General features: G+C 66.8%; 1 protein-coding gene across 4 annotated transcripts in view; it reads right to left on the bottom strand.

The window, feature by feature from the left end:
* TRAF3IP1 (TRAF3 interacting protein 1) overlaps positions 1-12,472 on the bottom strand; it is a 31,025-nt gene that overhangs the window by 10,275 nt on the left and 8,278 nt on the right. The window contains exons 8-16 of one of the 4 annotated variants that reach the window (XM_037524281.2): positions 11,310-11,411; positions 10,281-10,376; positions 7,195-7,296; positions 5,705-5,725; positions 4,922-5,006; positions 4,353-4,436; positions 3,178-3,298; positions 2,930-2,966; positions 724-800 (exon numbers count right to left, since the gene is read on the bottom strand). In XM_037524281.2, the coding sequence (XP_037380178.1) occupies positions 724-800; positions 2,930-2,966; positions 3,178-3,298; positions 4,353-4,436; positions 4,922-5,006; positions 5,705-5,725; positions 7,195-7,296; positions 10,281-10,376; positions 11,310-11,411 (725 nt within the window). The remainder of the gene's footprint in view (positions 1-723; positions 801-2,929; positions 2,967-3,177; positions 3,299-4,352; positions 4,437-4,921; positions 5,007-5,704; positions 5,726-7,194; positions 7,297-10,280; positions 10,377-11,309; positions 11,412-12,472) is intronic. The other 3 variants (XM_037524282.2, XM_037524283.2, XM_037524284.2) reach the window with 3 other exon arrangements.

The raw sequence follows: 12,472 nt of genomic DNA, 5'->3' as shown, positions 1-12,472 counted from the left end.
CGGGCGAAGCACGACGCCCCAAGCTCCACAGCAGCCATGGACAAGGAACCCGGGAGGCCCCCCAAAGAGCAGGCAGGGATAGGGGTGCTGGGTGTTAACAGGGCTCCTCTGACTCAGTCTCCCCACCCCGGTCTCCTTGGTGGCTACTCCAGGCCACCTCTTCGTGACAAACCAGGTCACTCTAAGCAGAATCGTCTAGAAGAGACCCTCTGATCTACCGGGGCGGGGCAGGGGCCGGAGCATGAGGGCCTGCACCGAGCTCTTCGGAACTGTTGGCCACCAACAAAGTTCATAAACCAAGAGACGTCTTGTTAAAAGCCAAAAACGAAGGCTCGTACTTTTAGAAGCGTCCACGGAAACCCAGTGTGCGTGAGGGCGGGTGCACGCGGGCCCGGCTGCGGCGGCGGGGCAGGCCCATGGCACACGCGTGCCCAGGTCACACGGCACATGCCCTCTGGACATCTCACCATCCACAAGGGCTGGGGGTCAGCCTGCCCACTCTGCCAGCAGGGCCGGGAGGGGCGAGGGCCGAGGGGCCCTGAGCCCTCAAGGGACACGCCGCCCCTCCCCGCACAGGCTGTGGGCCAGGGTGGCGGGTGCCCCGGGATTCCCGAGTCTCCACCCTCCCGGTCAAAGGGGCCAGGTGTCTACACCCTCCGGCGGACACCGGGGTCATCGCCTCTAAGGACGCAGCTAAGGCTTTTCAAGAAACGGCGCTGGTACCTTCCCGCCGGGAGTGGGTGGCTGCTGCGACTTCTCGTAATCTTTCTTGGTCTCCAGGATTTTTTGGACAAGTCCTCCTGTTGAAAACAGTGGGTTTGTGTTAAAGTGATTCTCTGCCCTACGATCAAGCATCCTAAATGGGCGCGTGGCGGGGGTGCAGGCGCTGCGCTTGCTCTTTCTGTGCTGAGAGCCGCCTCGCGGCCGCTGACTGCAGGAAAGACAGCCTAGGACAGACCAGCGGGCACCTGCCCCAGGTGTTTCAAGGAAATCGTCTCCTTGAGCACCTTAGAAAAGAAGCAGGTTTCTCTCCCGCGCCCAAGTTTCAGAAGTGCACGGCGACACTCAGAGCGATGGCCACCGACGGGACACACAGAGAACTTCCAGCTCTTCCGAGGAGCAGCGCTTCTTACTTTGGGACAAGAGTCTTCAACGAAAAATGGGAGTTGCCCGTGGGGGAAGAAAAAGCCTTTTCTGAAAATGTTGCTGTGCCCAGCTGAGTCAGCCAGAGCGCGAGCCCCAGGGGAGGGTCAGCCACCGACTGCGCGGCGTCGGCGTGAAGCTGGCCCAGCAGGATGGAGACACGCAGGCAGGCTCACACGCACACACGCTCACAAGCACACTCACGCGGCATTTACCTCGGCTTTTTAACAACAGGCGCATAAGGCAGGGAGGGAGGCCAGGGTGGGGAGGGTGGCCCCGCACCCAGAAGACACCGCGCCTGGGACCGGGGAGCCGTGTCCACACCTCACATGAATGAAGCTCAGCAGATGCTTAAGGCTGAAAGTGAACGCACGGGCGGACAGGCGTGCCCTGCACGCGGAGCCCGGGGAGGAATCACTCCCGCCCGATACGCGGCAGAGTGTGGAGAGCAGCGGGGTGGGCCTCAGCAGACACACAGTCCTGCCCCAAGGAGCCGCTCTGGGGCGCTCTGGGACCCGCTACGGGAGGAACAGACACACCAGGCCAGGCTCCTGCCTCCAGCCGCAGACGAGCCGAGGAGAGGCCCGGCCCTGGATCCGACAGGAAGCGCCGGGTGAGCCCAGGGCATGTTTCTTTTGTGAGAAACACCTAGAAACAGCGGCCAATCCAGGAACAGCAGCGGCCGGGCCAAGCGAAATGGCAGGTTCTGGGCACAAAGGAGCAGAGTGAGCCCGACTCGGTCACAGAGAGGAAGGGGCCTGAGTGTCAAAGGCCCCAGGAGACCCCTCGGCTGAGGTCCCGGGGAGCTGCCATGGGGAGGGCGGGGCCGTGCAACAGGAGTGCAGCGGGGTGCCCCAAGGGACAGAGCTTTGTGGAGGACCAGAGATCGGATTTAAAGAAAAGGAACAGCACTGCAACGTGTCAGAAACAGCCCACCACAGAGTCACAGGCACCAAACAGCCGCAGAAAGACCCGGAGCCCTCCTCAGCGCAGTGGCGCCAGGGAACAAACTCCGATGAAAGCCAGCAGGACGAGGGGCGCCTCCCCGCCCCGCCCACAGGACGCCCCACTGACCCCCGGGGTGGTGCGCAGAGGCAGCCCACCTACTGCTGCTCTGCCCCCGAGTCTGACCCCGTGTCCTGCTCAACCCACAGGAGCGGAACACGTGCAAGAACAGCTCTGCACGGGGGTGACAGGCGGCGCCCAGAGGTGAGAAATGCCGCAGGACGAGCCATGCTCCACGGAGACCGGGGGCCGGGGGGGCCTCGTCAGGGCCTGGTCTGGCGTTTGACTCAAACACACCAGGAAACGCTGGGGAAACGGGGGTCTGATGCTAAGGAGCAGCTGTTTCCCTACAGACAAGGGTGGCCTGCGCTGCGCTTCTCCAGAGGAGCCCGTCCCGACCCGAGAGCCAGGGCGAGGCCACGCCGCTCTGAGGACACCGGGCCGCATGCGGGACCCGGCGCAGAGCGTGCGGAGGCGCAGCCCTGGGGAAGAAGACACCCCATCACAGAGTTGTGGCTCTGAGGGGCTGGGGATCCCCGAGGCAAGGGTGTGGATAAGAAAAGGGGCTCCTGCCCCTCGGTCCTGGCCAGCCTCGCCCCAAAGATGGGCAGCAAGGGTACAGGAGGGGGCCGTGCCATGTCCAGGCCCTGCCCCCGGCCCGGCTGGGAGGGCTCCTCTGTACCTGGCCTGTAAACACGCACACACACACGCGCACACAAACAGACACGCACACACACACCCCGGCATGCACACATGCGCGCACGCGCACACCGGGACTCACCGTGCTTCTCATCTTCCTCCAGCTCCACCGCCGGGACCTGAGAGCGAGGGGAGCGGGAGAAAGGAAGACTGAGGTCTGCTGAGCCTCGGCCGAGCCCCTGGGCCTCCCACCAGAGGGGCGGCGGAAACAAAGTGGGCGGAAAACTGAAAAATGAGAGAATCTGCGCGCGCGAGCTGGGCCTGGGGCCGGGGGGAGGGGGCGCGCGGGGCGGCCCGGGGTCTGCGGGACCCGCCCAGCCAGCTGAGCACCTCGAGCTCCGGCGCCTCGGCAAGCGGCGGGGCTGCCTCCACCACGAACTGGCCGTCGTCCTCGTCGTCGGAGGCCCGCGAGTCCACAATCACGTTGGAGACAGTCTTGCTGCTCCCCGCCCTGGACAGAGGGACGCGCCTGGGCAGAAGGGCCAATGCACGCCGCCTGCCCCTGCACCCAGGGCCATCCACAGTCACCCGAGCAGGCCCGCCCGGCCAGCCCAGGGACAGCGCAGCGCAGGCGCAGTGGACAGGAGGCCGAGGGCCCCCGGCCCGCCTGCTCTAGCCTCCCTCCTGCCCCACCCTCTTGCTGTGTCCACCTCAACAGCCCTCAAAGCAGCCCCTGCCCTGGTCAGGCCCTCAGGGAGACCGGCCCTTCACCTGCTGCCCTCCCAGAGGGCCAGTTCTCCCAGGTCGTGACCCCCAGGGCTGCAGTGACCAGGTGGCGCCGCAGGGCCTCAGCCTCACATGGGATCACAGCGCCTCCTGGGGCCCCGGCCTCTACCCTGTCCTCCACCCCAACCGAGGCCTCACCCCACACCTCTCCACTAGGTCCCATCATCACTCAGGGCCAGTCCCCCCCACCAGCCCCATCACCAGGCCCTCACGACTGTCCTCAGTCCACCGGCCTCATCCTGCCCTTCACCCCAAGTGCACTGGTAGCCCCGGATGCCCGGTCCCCTTGGGCCATGCTCTCACACCCTCTGGCCCACATCCCACCTCCTGACACCTTCCATGTGCCCTCCCCACCTCGGAAGCCCTTCACCCCCGCCAGCAGGGCGGGCAACGCCTCCGTGCTCACCGTGGCCCCCCGCGACGCTGAATCTCCAGGCTTCGGGCTGCCCCCCCTTGCCCCGTCACTGCCGGGACGCCTGCCCCCTGCCCGCTGCACCCTGGCTCCGGCCACTGCGCCGGGCCCTTGAGGGCTGAGGGCTGAGCATCGATCCTCCCGATCACCTGCCCACACCCCGGTCACCTGGTCCCAGCCGCGGCAGCCGGCCCCACAGCCCACCCGGCCAGACCCGGGGCCCACGGCCACACCACCGCCGTAAGCCCGGCCGCGCGCCCACTTCTCCAGGCCTCCCTGCGGGGGCTGCCAGGGACGGCCCCACCCGCACCCCCGTGCTGACCGCCCCGCAGCCCCCCACCCCCGCCCGCCCGAGGAGCCGCCTCACCTGTCCACGGCCAGCGCCTCCACGCTCTCCTGTCGCTTGACCCGGGGCGGGGCCGGTCTCGCACTCCCGGGCCGAGGGAGTCTTCTGGGCCCAAACGGTGGAAAAGTGAAACAGGTGCGTGAGCCACGGGTCCAGCAGAGCAGGCAGCACAGGCTCCCGCCACGCCGCCTCCCAGCCCGCCCGCACCCCGGGCAGTGGCGCAGGCCGAGGCCACCTGGCACCCAGCAAGCTCCAAAGCGGCCACGCTCCGGCGTGCGCTGACTGACTGGGGGTGCCCAGCAGAGCGACCGGCCACAGTCCAGACTCCATGCGTCCCTGCCCCGCGGCACCTCCCACCTCGCCAGCGCACTCCAGGCAGCCTCCCCCAGGGGACAGCCTGCAGGGAGTGGGGTCCAACGGGGAGAGCCCACGGGGGGCAGGGGAAAGCCCATGGGGGGGACCAGGGGACAGCCCACGGTGGGGGCCCCACAAGGGAGAGCCCATGGGGGCTTCGCTTTCCCTGGACAGATGCTTCCCCAGAGCGGAGCTGGAGCCAGGAGGCAGGCGCGGGGGCTGGGGTGAGCACGGACCTGATGCTGGGGGACAGCTCGTTCGGGGGCTCAGACCTCTCTGATGCCTCAGACTTCTCCTGGGCGGGGGGGCCGGCTTCTCCTTCTGGAGGTGACCATGCAGCCGTGGCCCGCAAAGGAAGGAGCACAAATGCTGGTCAGCGCAGGGAACACCCCAGGGGAACACGCGACCTCCCTGCCAAGCCCCTGGGGACAGCCCGGGCAGGAGGGAGGCGCGTGCGGGCCGGGCGGGCTCCGCCGTCACTCGTGCCCCCGCCGCCTGTTCCCACGTCTCCGCGCCGGGAACCCCCGCCAGGCCTCTGCGCGCCCGTGCCGGGACCTGGATAACTGCTCTCTTCAATTTGAGAAAAAGGTTGGATCAGCCCCAAAGAGCGGGACACGTGAACTTGCTCCACGATGTGAAATGAAAGGGCTTCTCACGCTTCAGGAAACAGCGAGGAGAAATTCCAACTTAGACACTGGAAACCCGCGCGAGACGGGGGATCTGGAGAGCCGCGTTCACGGAGCCCGCGGTCGAGGGAGACGCTGGCGTGAAGGCCCTTCTTAAGGTGAGTCGCTTTCACTAACACAAGGTGTCTGTGTCTGCACGCCCGCCCGATCTGCACGCCTGCCCGATCTGCACGCCTGCCCGGTCTGCACGCCCGCCCGGTCTGCACGCCCGCCCGAGTCTGCACGCCCGCCCGGTCTGCACGCCCGCCAGAGTCTGCACGCCCACCCAAGTCTGCACACCGGCCCGGTCTGCACGCCCGCCATTCCCCAGCACAGCAAGGGGCCCGTCCTCACCTGCGTCGCTGGGTGAGTCTCCTGAAAGGAAAAGCACATGAGAAAGTTAGTTTTATTGTTTTTTGTTTTTGTTAAAGATTTATTTGTTTTTATACAAGAGCTGAGGCACAGGCCAGAGGTGTGGGGGTGAGAGGATTCCACAGGGACAGAGCGGGGAGCAGAACAGGCAGATGGACAGAAATCCACTGCTGAGGGGAGCAGCGGGGAGACAGGAGGGGTCTGCTGTGCCATGTGGGTAGCTCCCTGGCCGGCCGGGATCGAACTGCCGCTGCAGAGGCTGCAGACAGCTCCACAGCGCAGCGTTCAACCCGCTGCGCCACCAGGGAGGCCCAAGAAAGTTAGTTTTTGCCCGTCAAACTCTGGACACCAGAGGAGCAGAGCGGGCTGCCAGGGGAGTGGCCTCTCCTCCCGGGCCTCCGCCAGCTCCCTCCTGCCCAGTTGTTCTCAAAGACAAAAAAGACAAAGAACAGTCGGGACGGGTGAAGTGTCACCCCAGGGAGACAGGGAGCAGGGCCCAGAGCGCCTGTGTTGCGGGTGATGCAGCACGGCTCCCAGGGGCCGGAGGTGGGTGGCCGGGAGCGGTTCCGAGCTACCACCAGGCCTCGGGACCCCGCACACTCGGGGTTCTCCTTGTGGCCAATAAGGAGCAGGCCTCCTGCTGCCCAGGCGCGTCCTCCCGGGACCCTGCTGCTTCTGGAAACAAACGTGACTGGGGGCACAGCAGCCGAGCAGAAGCACAGTGGGTGGGTCGGAAACCGCGGGGCCTTCATTCCCACACTGCAGACGCTCACGTGCACAGAAGGGCAGAGGCCTGGACGGTGCCCAGGACAAGGACAAATGTGCCCCCACAGACTCCAGCCCTACCCATGGGGCCCCCACGCACCCGCCTGTGTGGAACCCGTCACCAGCGGAGGGTGCCTGCAGACACAGGTCCTCCCAGACACGCCAGTCGGGGCCACCACTGCCCCCAAAGTCCTCCCTCCCACGCCTCCCCCTGCACCAGCCCAGCCACCTCTGTGGCACCCGTGCCCCGGCGGCCACCCATAAGCACTTGGCCGGCCGAGCCGACAGACAGCCGCCCTCACTTGGCTGCCCCCGGCCAGCCCGCAGCAGGGGCCGACCCTGGGCCTGCCTGGGCCCCAGGACACAGAGGCTGGATGTGTGTTTCACCAGCATTTCCTCTGCACGACAAGGAAAATCACGCCGAGAGAAAACCTGCCTCAGATCCACTAAGGCCCCGGCGGGCACTGAGACCGAGGGCCTCCGCGGGGACAGCAGGCGGGCGCTGCGCGGCTCAGAAGACCCGCCTGGATGTGACGTCAGCCCTCCCAGCCAGGCCAGGCTGCCATCGGGCACTATCGTGGGTACGGGGGGCCTGAGCCGTGTGCCGGCAGCACTCCAGCCCCGGGGAGGGAGGGGGCGTCACCGGCCACACGGGCTGAGGGCCCGCCCGGAGGTCCCGGCGCCGCGGCGGGGCAGGCGCCGCTTACCTTTCTGTGTCACTGTGGCCTCTGGCTTGAGGCGCTCTCGCCACACACTACTCGCGCTCTCCTCTGGGACACTAGCGGAGCTAGCAGCCGCGGCCTGTGCTCCTGACGTGAGACAGTTTGAAGCAAGTCAGCAGGGCTGGCCATTGGAGGGCGGCGCCCCCTGGCCACAAGGTCAGCGCCCGTCATCGGGGGCTCCCCAGGCTGCCCGCCCCTGGAGGGCACGCGGGGCCGACCGAGGACAGCACCGGGACGCCCGCCGTGGCTCGGGGGTGGGGAGCGCAGACTGTGAGCAGCGGGGGGCTCCACCGTGGAGGACCCAGCCCAGAGAGAAGTGGGGGCCAAAAATAAAGTTGGGAAAAGGTCCCCTTTCTTGAAACGCAATCTTAGAGTTTCTTAAAAGCGTTCAAACGAACACGTCCATCCCCCTCGGTCCGTCACCAACCATCAAACCTCGGCTGACTCGCGTCACAGAGCTAGATCAGGCAGATGACGTGCAATTCCCTAAGGAAAACGTTCGCCCCCTGTGAGGGCAGCGCTGCCTTCAACGGCTTCACCCGAGCAGCTGGTGGTCCGGGCTTTACAGAGGACGCCCACAGGCCCCGGGAGACAGTGGGTTCGAAGGCAAATCTGGACGTGGGCATCGGCGCAAGCCGGCATCTCCTGCGCCCGGCAGACCCGCGCCCGGCAGACCCGCACGGAGAACACCCCGGAGCGCCACTCGCCGGCACAGCTCGAGGCCACAGCCCAGGCCCATCCTAGTCTGTCCGTGAGCATGCGCCCACTGAGCCAAGCACGCACAGCACGCTCGAGAGTCTGCACCCTGAGAGTCTCCACAAACCTGCCACCGAGGGCGGGTCAGCCGCTGCCAAGGTCAACGCCCGCTGTCAAGAGCAGACGATGCACAATCAGAGGCTCCACGCTGTGTCCACGCTGCCAGCCGTGGTGAGCCTGTAGGGATGGTGGCCGCAGGCAGCCCACCCCCCAGCCTCTGCCCTGGGTGGGTTCCTCCCTCCCTGTGCCCAGCCTGCCCCTTGGGGGGGGGGGCTGGCAAGACTAGGAGCAGACGCGGAAGCACCGTGCCAGGCTGGCTGAGGGCCACCCTTGGGCAGTGACCGTCCCTGGAACCCAGCGGCCACAGCACAGCCCACGGCCACGCGAGCAGCTCCCCGCCCGGCCCATGCACCACAGGCTGCGGCCAGAGCCGAGTGTCCACACAGGCAACGAAAGCGAGGGGGGACGGGGCACAGCACAAGCGAGGGGCTCACCCAGCCCGTCTGCTCAGGCATTTGATCCAACAGAAGGGGGTAAACAAAACACCCCCCAGGAAACAGCAGACAAGTCCAGACCCAGAAGGCAAAAAGTTCCAGAGACCAGCAGCTGATCCCAGACAGTCAAGGCCCAGGAATAAAAGGGGGGGACTCATTCTGGATTCAAAAAGCGAAAGAGTGAAAAAGGGCAACACACGTGTTCACCGTGCAGGGACCCGGCCCTGGCAGAATGAAGGCTCTCGGATGCGATGGCCCCGTCTGGGTCTCAGCCGCCGTGGGAGCCAGGATTCGGGCGGCACGGCCAGGCCGGGAACACGCAGGGGCACCCCTTTTGCTCTGTGTTCTGTATTCAACACGCACTGAGTGTCTCGTAAGAGCACGGCTGCAGGCATGACAGGGTGCCGGGCTCGGAGGCCGGCAGGGAGGCAGAGAGCCGGGACAGCGTGTGCAGGCCTCGGACGGGGAGGCCACAAACTGCGGGACTCGAGTCCTTCGGGAGTCCCGCACGGGGGAAGACGCGGGTAAACCCCCAGCTGAGTCCTGCCCGCCCCAGGGGCACAGCAAAGGCCAGTGTGGTTCTGGAGAGCCTGAGGCAGACCGGGGTGGGGCGCTGCGTGAACGGGGGGAGGTGCCTTCCCAGGGCACCCACCTGCACATCACACTCAACCGAGAAGCTGAACCGTGACAAACCCCAAATTCCAAGCCAAGTGACCACCTGCGCAAGAAGACACGTGTGCCTGGTGTGACGTGGCGGCAGGGACTCTGGGGGCGGCGGGGAGGCAGGGCCCCAGGGGGCAGGGTCCCGGGGGTGGCAGGGATCTGGGGTGCAGGGGCCACAGGACCCCAGGGGGCGGGGCCGTGGGACCTCAGGACCGTGTGCATGACCGCTCGTGGCCAGCAGGTGGCGCTAGCTGCACCTGCACTAGCCCGCAGCCAGGCCCCGCGCCCCGGGAACCAGCTGCTGGTCAGTCCTTAAGCAGGCGGGACAGTCGCGGGTCACACTGACGCTGGCGGCTGGTGCCCCAGTGACCAGTGAGGGCAGTGGCTCTGAGGACACCCCTTGCTCAGGCTGGCGGAGGCAGGAGAGGGGGCCCGCCTATGGACGGGGTGCAGGGCTGCGAGGATGCCCCGCCCGCTGGTTTGCCTCCGCTGCCCACCTCCCCCCTAACCTGACCGACAGGCTTAGATGGACAGGCCCCTTCACGTTGCCCATCTGGGGCCACCCGGGGCAGGAAGCCCACGCACAGGCCCTCCTGACTCGCGGGGGATGTGCAGGTCACCCCCGGCCAGGCTCCGATCTGTGGCAGCCCCGCAGACGTGAGGCGAGGTTGGCCGAGAAAGGGACTATTTTTCCCCAGAGCAAGACTGATGCCGTCTTGCTCCTCGGGGGCCCCCAAGGAGTCCACCGTCCCTGAGCACAGCCAGGGCCTGTGTGGCAGGGCGAGCCTGCAAGAGGCCTGTGTACACCGCCCGGCGGCCAGCTCCTGCCCAGCGCGTTCTCAAGACCACGCAGCGGACGGGTGGGGGCGCGAATCACCCTCTAGCCAGCCGCGGATCCGAGACGCCGGCCGGGAGAGGAAGACAGCGCTAGGCCCAGGCCCGAGGGAAGGCCCGGCAGGTGAGCCGAGCGCTGAGCGGGCATCCCGGCCGTAAGTCGGCCAACTACCCCAGCAGGTGGCGCCCTCGGCCCGCTCGCGGCCGGCCAGCCCCTGAGGGCGACGGAGTCAGAGCAACGTCCAGTCCACGGCCACCGGCCGGGCGCTGCGCAGGCTCACGCCAGCGCACAGAGGGATTTAACCAGCGCGCGCATTTTCTTACCAATTTCTGAAGGTGTCGCTTCCTGATCTGGTTCATTACTTAGTCCAGAGGCTACGGAGTCTAAAATTTTAGCTGAAATATTTTCCTCCTTTCTTCCTGACGTGAAATAGTTAACAACAGATTAAAACTCGCCAAGGTGTGGGCATCTGGTCCCTGGGACTTACGGGGCTTATGACACCCTCGTCATCAAGGGGTCCCACTCGCTCCCTCACCGCCCTCGTCTCCTCCCACTGGGCTGTGCTGGTTTTCACCTTCCACGTCTGCAGCCCCCACCCTGGACTCTGGGCCCACGCCCAGCCGGCCCCGCACCTCTCTTCCCGGCCGTTTCCCAGGTGCAGACCAAGGCCAGGAGCCGCCCCTGCCACCAGCCGGCTTCCCCAAGCCCCCTTGGGGGGCCATCTGCTTCCAGCCCCTCCTTCCCCACCAGCACCCCCGCACTTTCCTGGCCCGCCCTGAGCTGGCAGTGAACCCCGGCCATGGCCCCTCACCAGAGGCACCGCGGCCGCCCAGCCACATCGCTCTGCAGTTCCTAGCGGGGCAGCTTCGAAACACACGTCACCCCATCTTGCTCCCGAAAGGACACTGAGCCCCCCTCCCTGAGAAGGCAGCGGCGTCCCAGCAGCACCAGCTGCCCACTCACTGGCCTCCTCCCGGCACCCTCTCCACGCCCAGCCAGCTGTCCTGGGCTCCCAGCCCTCCCACAGCTCCAGGCTTCTTCCTTTGAGAGCCTCCAGGCCGACTGAGGTGACCGCGGCAGCCCTGACCGCGTCTCCCCCTCGGGCTGCACCTCTGGAGGGCAGGCAGCCATGCACCTGCAGTGGACGGTCAGCCCGCGGCGGGCTCAGGGCCCATGCCTGGGGCGGCCCTGGCTCTGGTGTGGCCTGTGCCCACTGCCCGGCTCCCACTAGCCACAGGCCGGGCCAGGGCCACGAGCCGGCCGGCCCCTGCGGCCACCTTGCCCGGGCGCTCACAGGGGAGGGGGCTGGCAACGGGAGCCTCGACCCCGCCCTGCGGGCCCCGCGGCCTTACCCAGCGGCTTCACGGGACGCTCCTTCTTAACCTTGCTGTAGGAGGAGTTACGTTCTTTCTCGGGGGAAAGACTATTCTCGCTGGCTCTAGAGCCCCTTCTTCCTGACGTGAAATCACACAAGGAAAAGACGCGTCAAGCTGGAAGCAGGTGCTGCAGGCCCAGCAGAGGGCGTTCAGGGCCCTGCTAATGCAGTGAGCAGCCCCACGCATCTGCCTGAGGACGCGAGAGACGCCGCTCCCGCACGCACGCGGACACACCTGGGCCCGCGGGGCTGGTGCCAGGCCCTGAGCCTGGCAGACACAGTCACACGCCGTCACCGAGGGCTGGTGGCGCCGCCCGGGCCTGCACATCTGCCCACAGCACATGTTCCGGCAGGAAGGAGGCCAGTCGGGAGGGTCAGTGGCGCGGGAGGCGGAGAGCCGGCCAGGGGCGCAGCGGGGCGAGGCCAGAACACAGCCTCCCGAGCCTCTCGAGGCTCAGAAGCGAACACCCCAGTGCGCAGAAAACACAGAATATTTCAGCCTAAAAAACCCAAAAAATCAAGGGAGGAGTAAAGGGCTCGAGGCAGCACAGGCTATAGACGTCGGCCGGTCCCCAAAACACATGGGGGCCGAAGAGGCCCCGGTGCGCCCGTGCCCCAGCAGAGCCGGACCTCCCGGCCGGCCTGAGCCACAGAGGCGAACGCGATGGCTGAGCGGGGTGCCGGGCTGGCCTCCCCCACCCCCAGCCCTCGCCAAGCACACAGAGGGCGCCTCAGAGCCCGCGCTGCAGCCCCGGGGAGCCTCTTCACGGGTCACGCCTGCCCTGGACCAGCCTACAGACTCCAGCCCACACGTCCTTGCTCAACCTGCCTCTCGGCCAATAACCCTGAGCTCCTCGGCTCTCAGGCTGGCCCCCAAATCTACCCAACCCCAGCCCTGTTCTTAGACGGGGAGGAGGCCGGGGTTACCCGGCCAGTCAGTCTGCGAGAAAGCTGATCTCTCAAACCTCGGGCTCCTCTGCTCTGAGTGGCAGTGGAGACCCCACTGGCCGGTGCCAGGGCCCTCGGGACAGCGCGGAGACCACCCACACGGCCCGGAAGGCAGGACCGGCCTCCCTGCACCGGGCAAGCCCGAGGCCGAGTCCGATCCCGTCCCAAGAAGGTCACCTGCTGTGGGAGGCC

Source organism: Talpa occidentalis, unplaced genomic scaffold, assembly GCF_014898055.3.
Source record: "Talpa occidentalis isolate TD23 unplaced genomic scaffold, MPIMG_talOcc4v2.1 talOcc4.3, whole genome shotgun sequence".
NCBI lineage: Eukaryota > Metazoa > Chordata > Mammalia > Eulipotyphla > Talpidae > Talpa > Talpa occidentalis.
The sequence above is the reverse complement of the archived record's forward strand: the minus strand, read 5'-3'. Positions and strand labels throughout refer to the sequence as shown.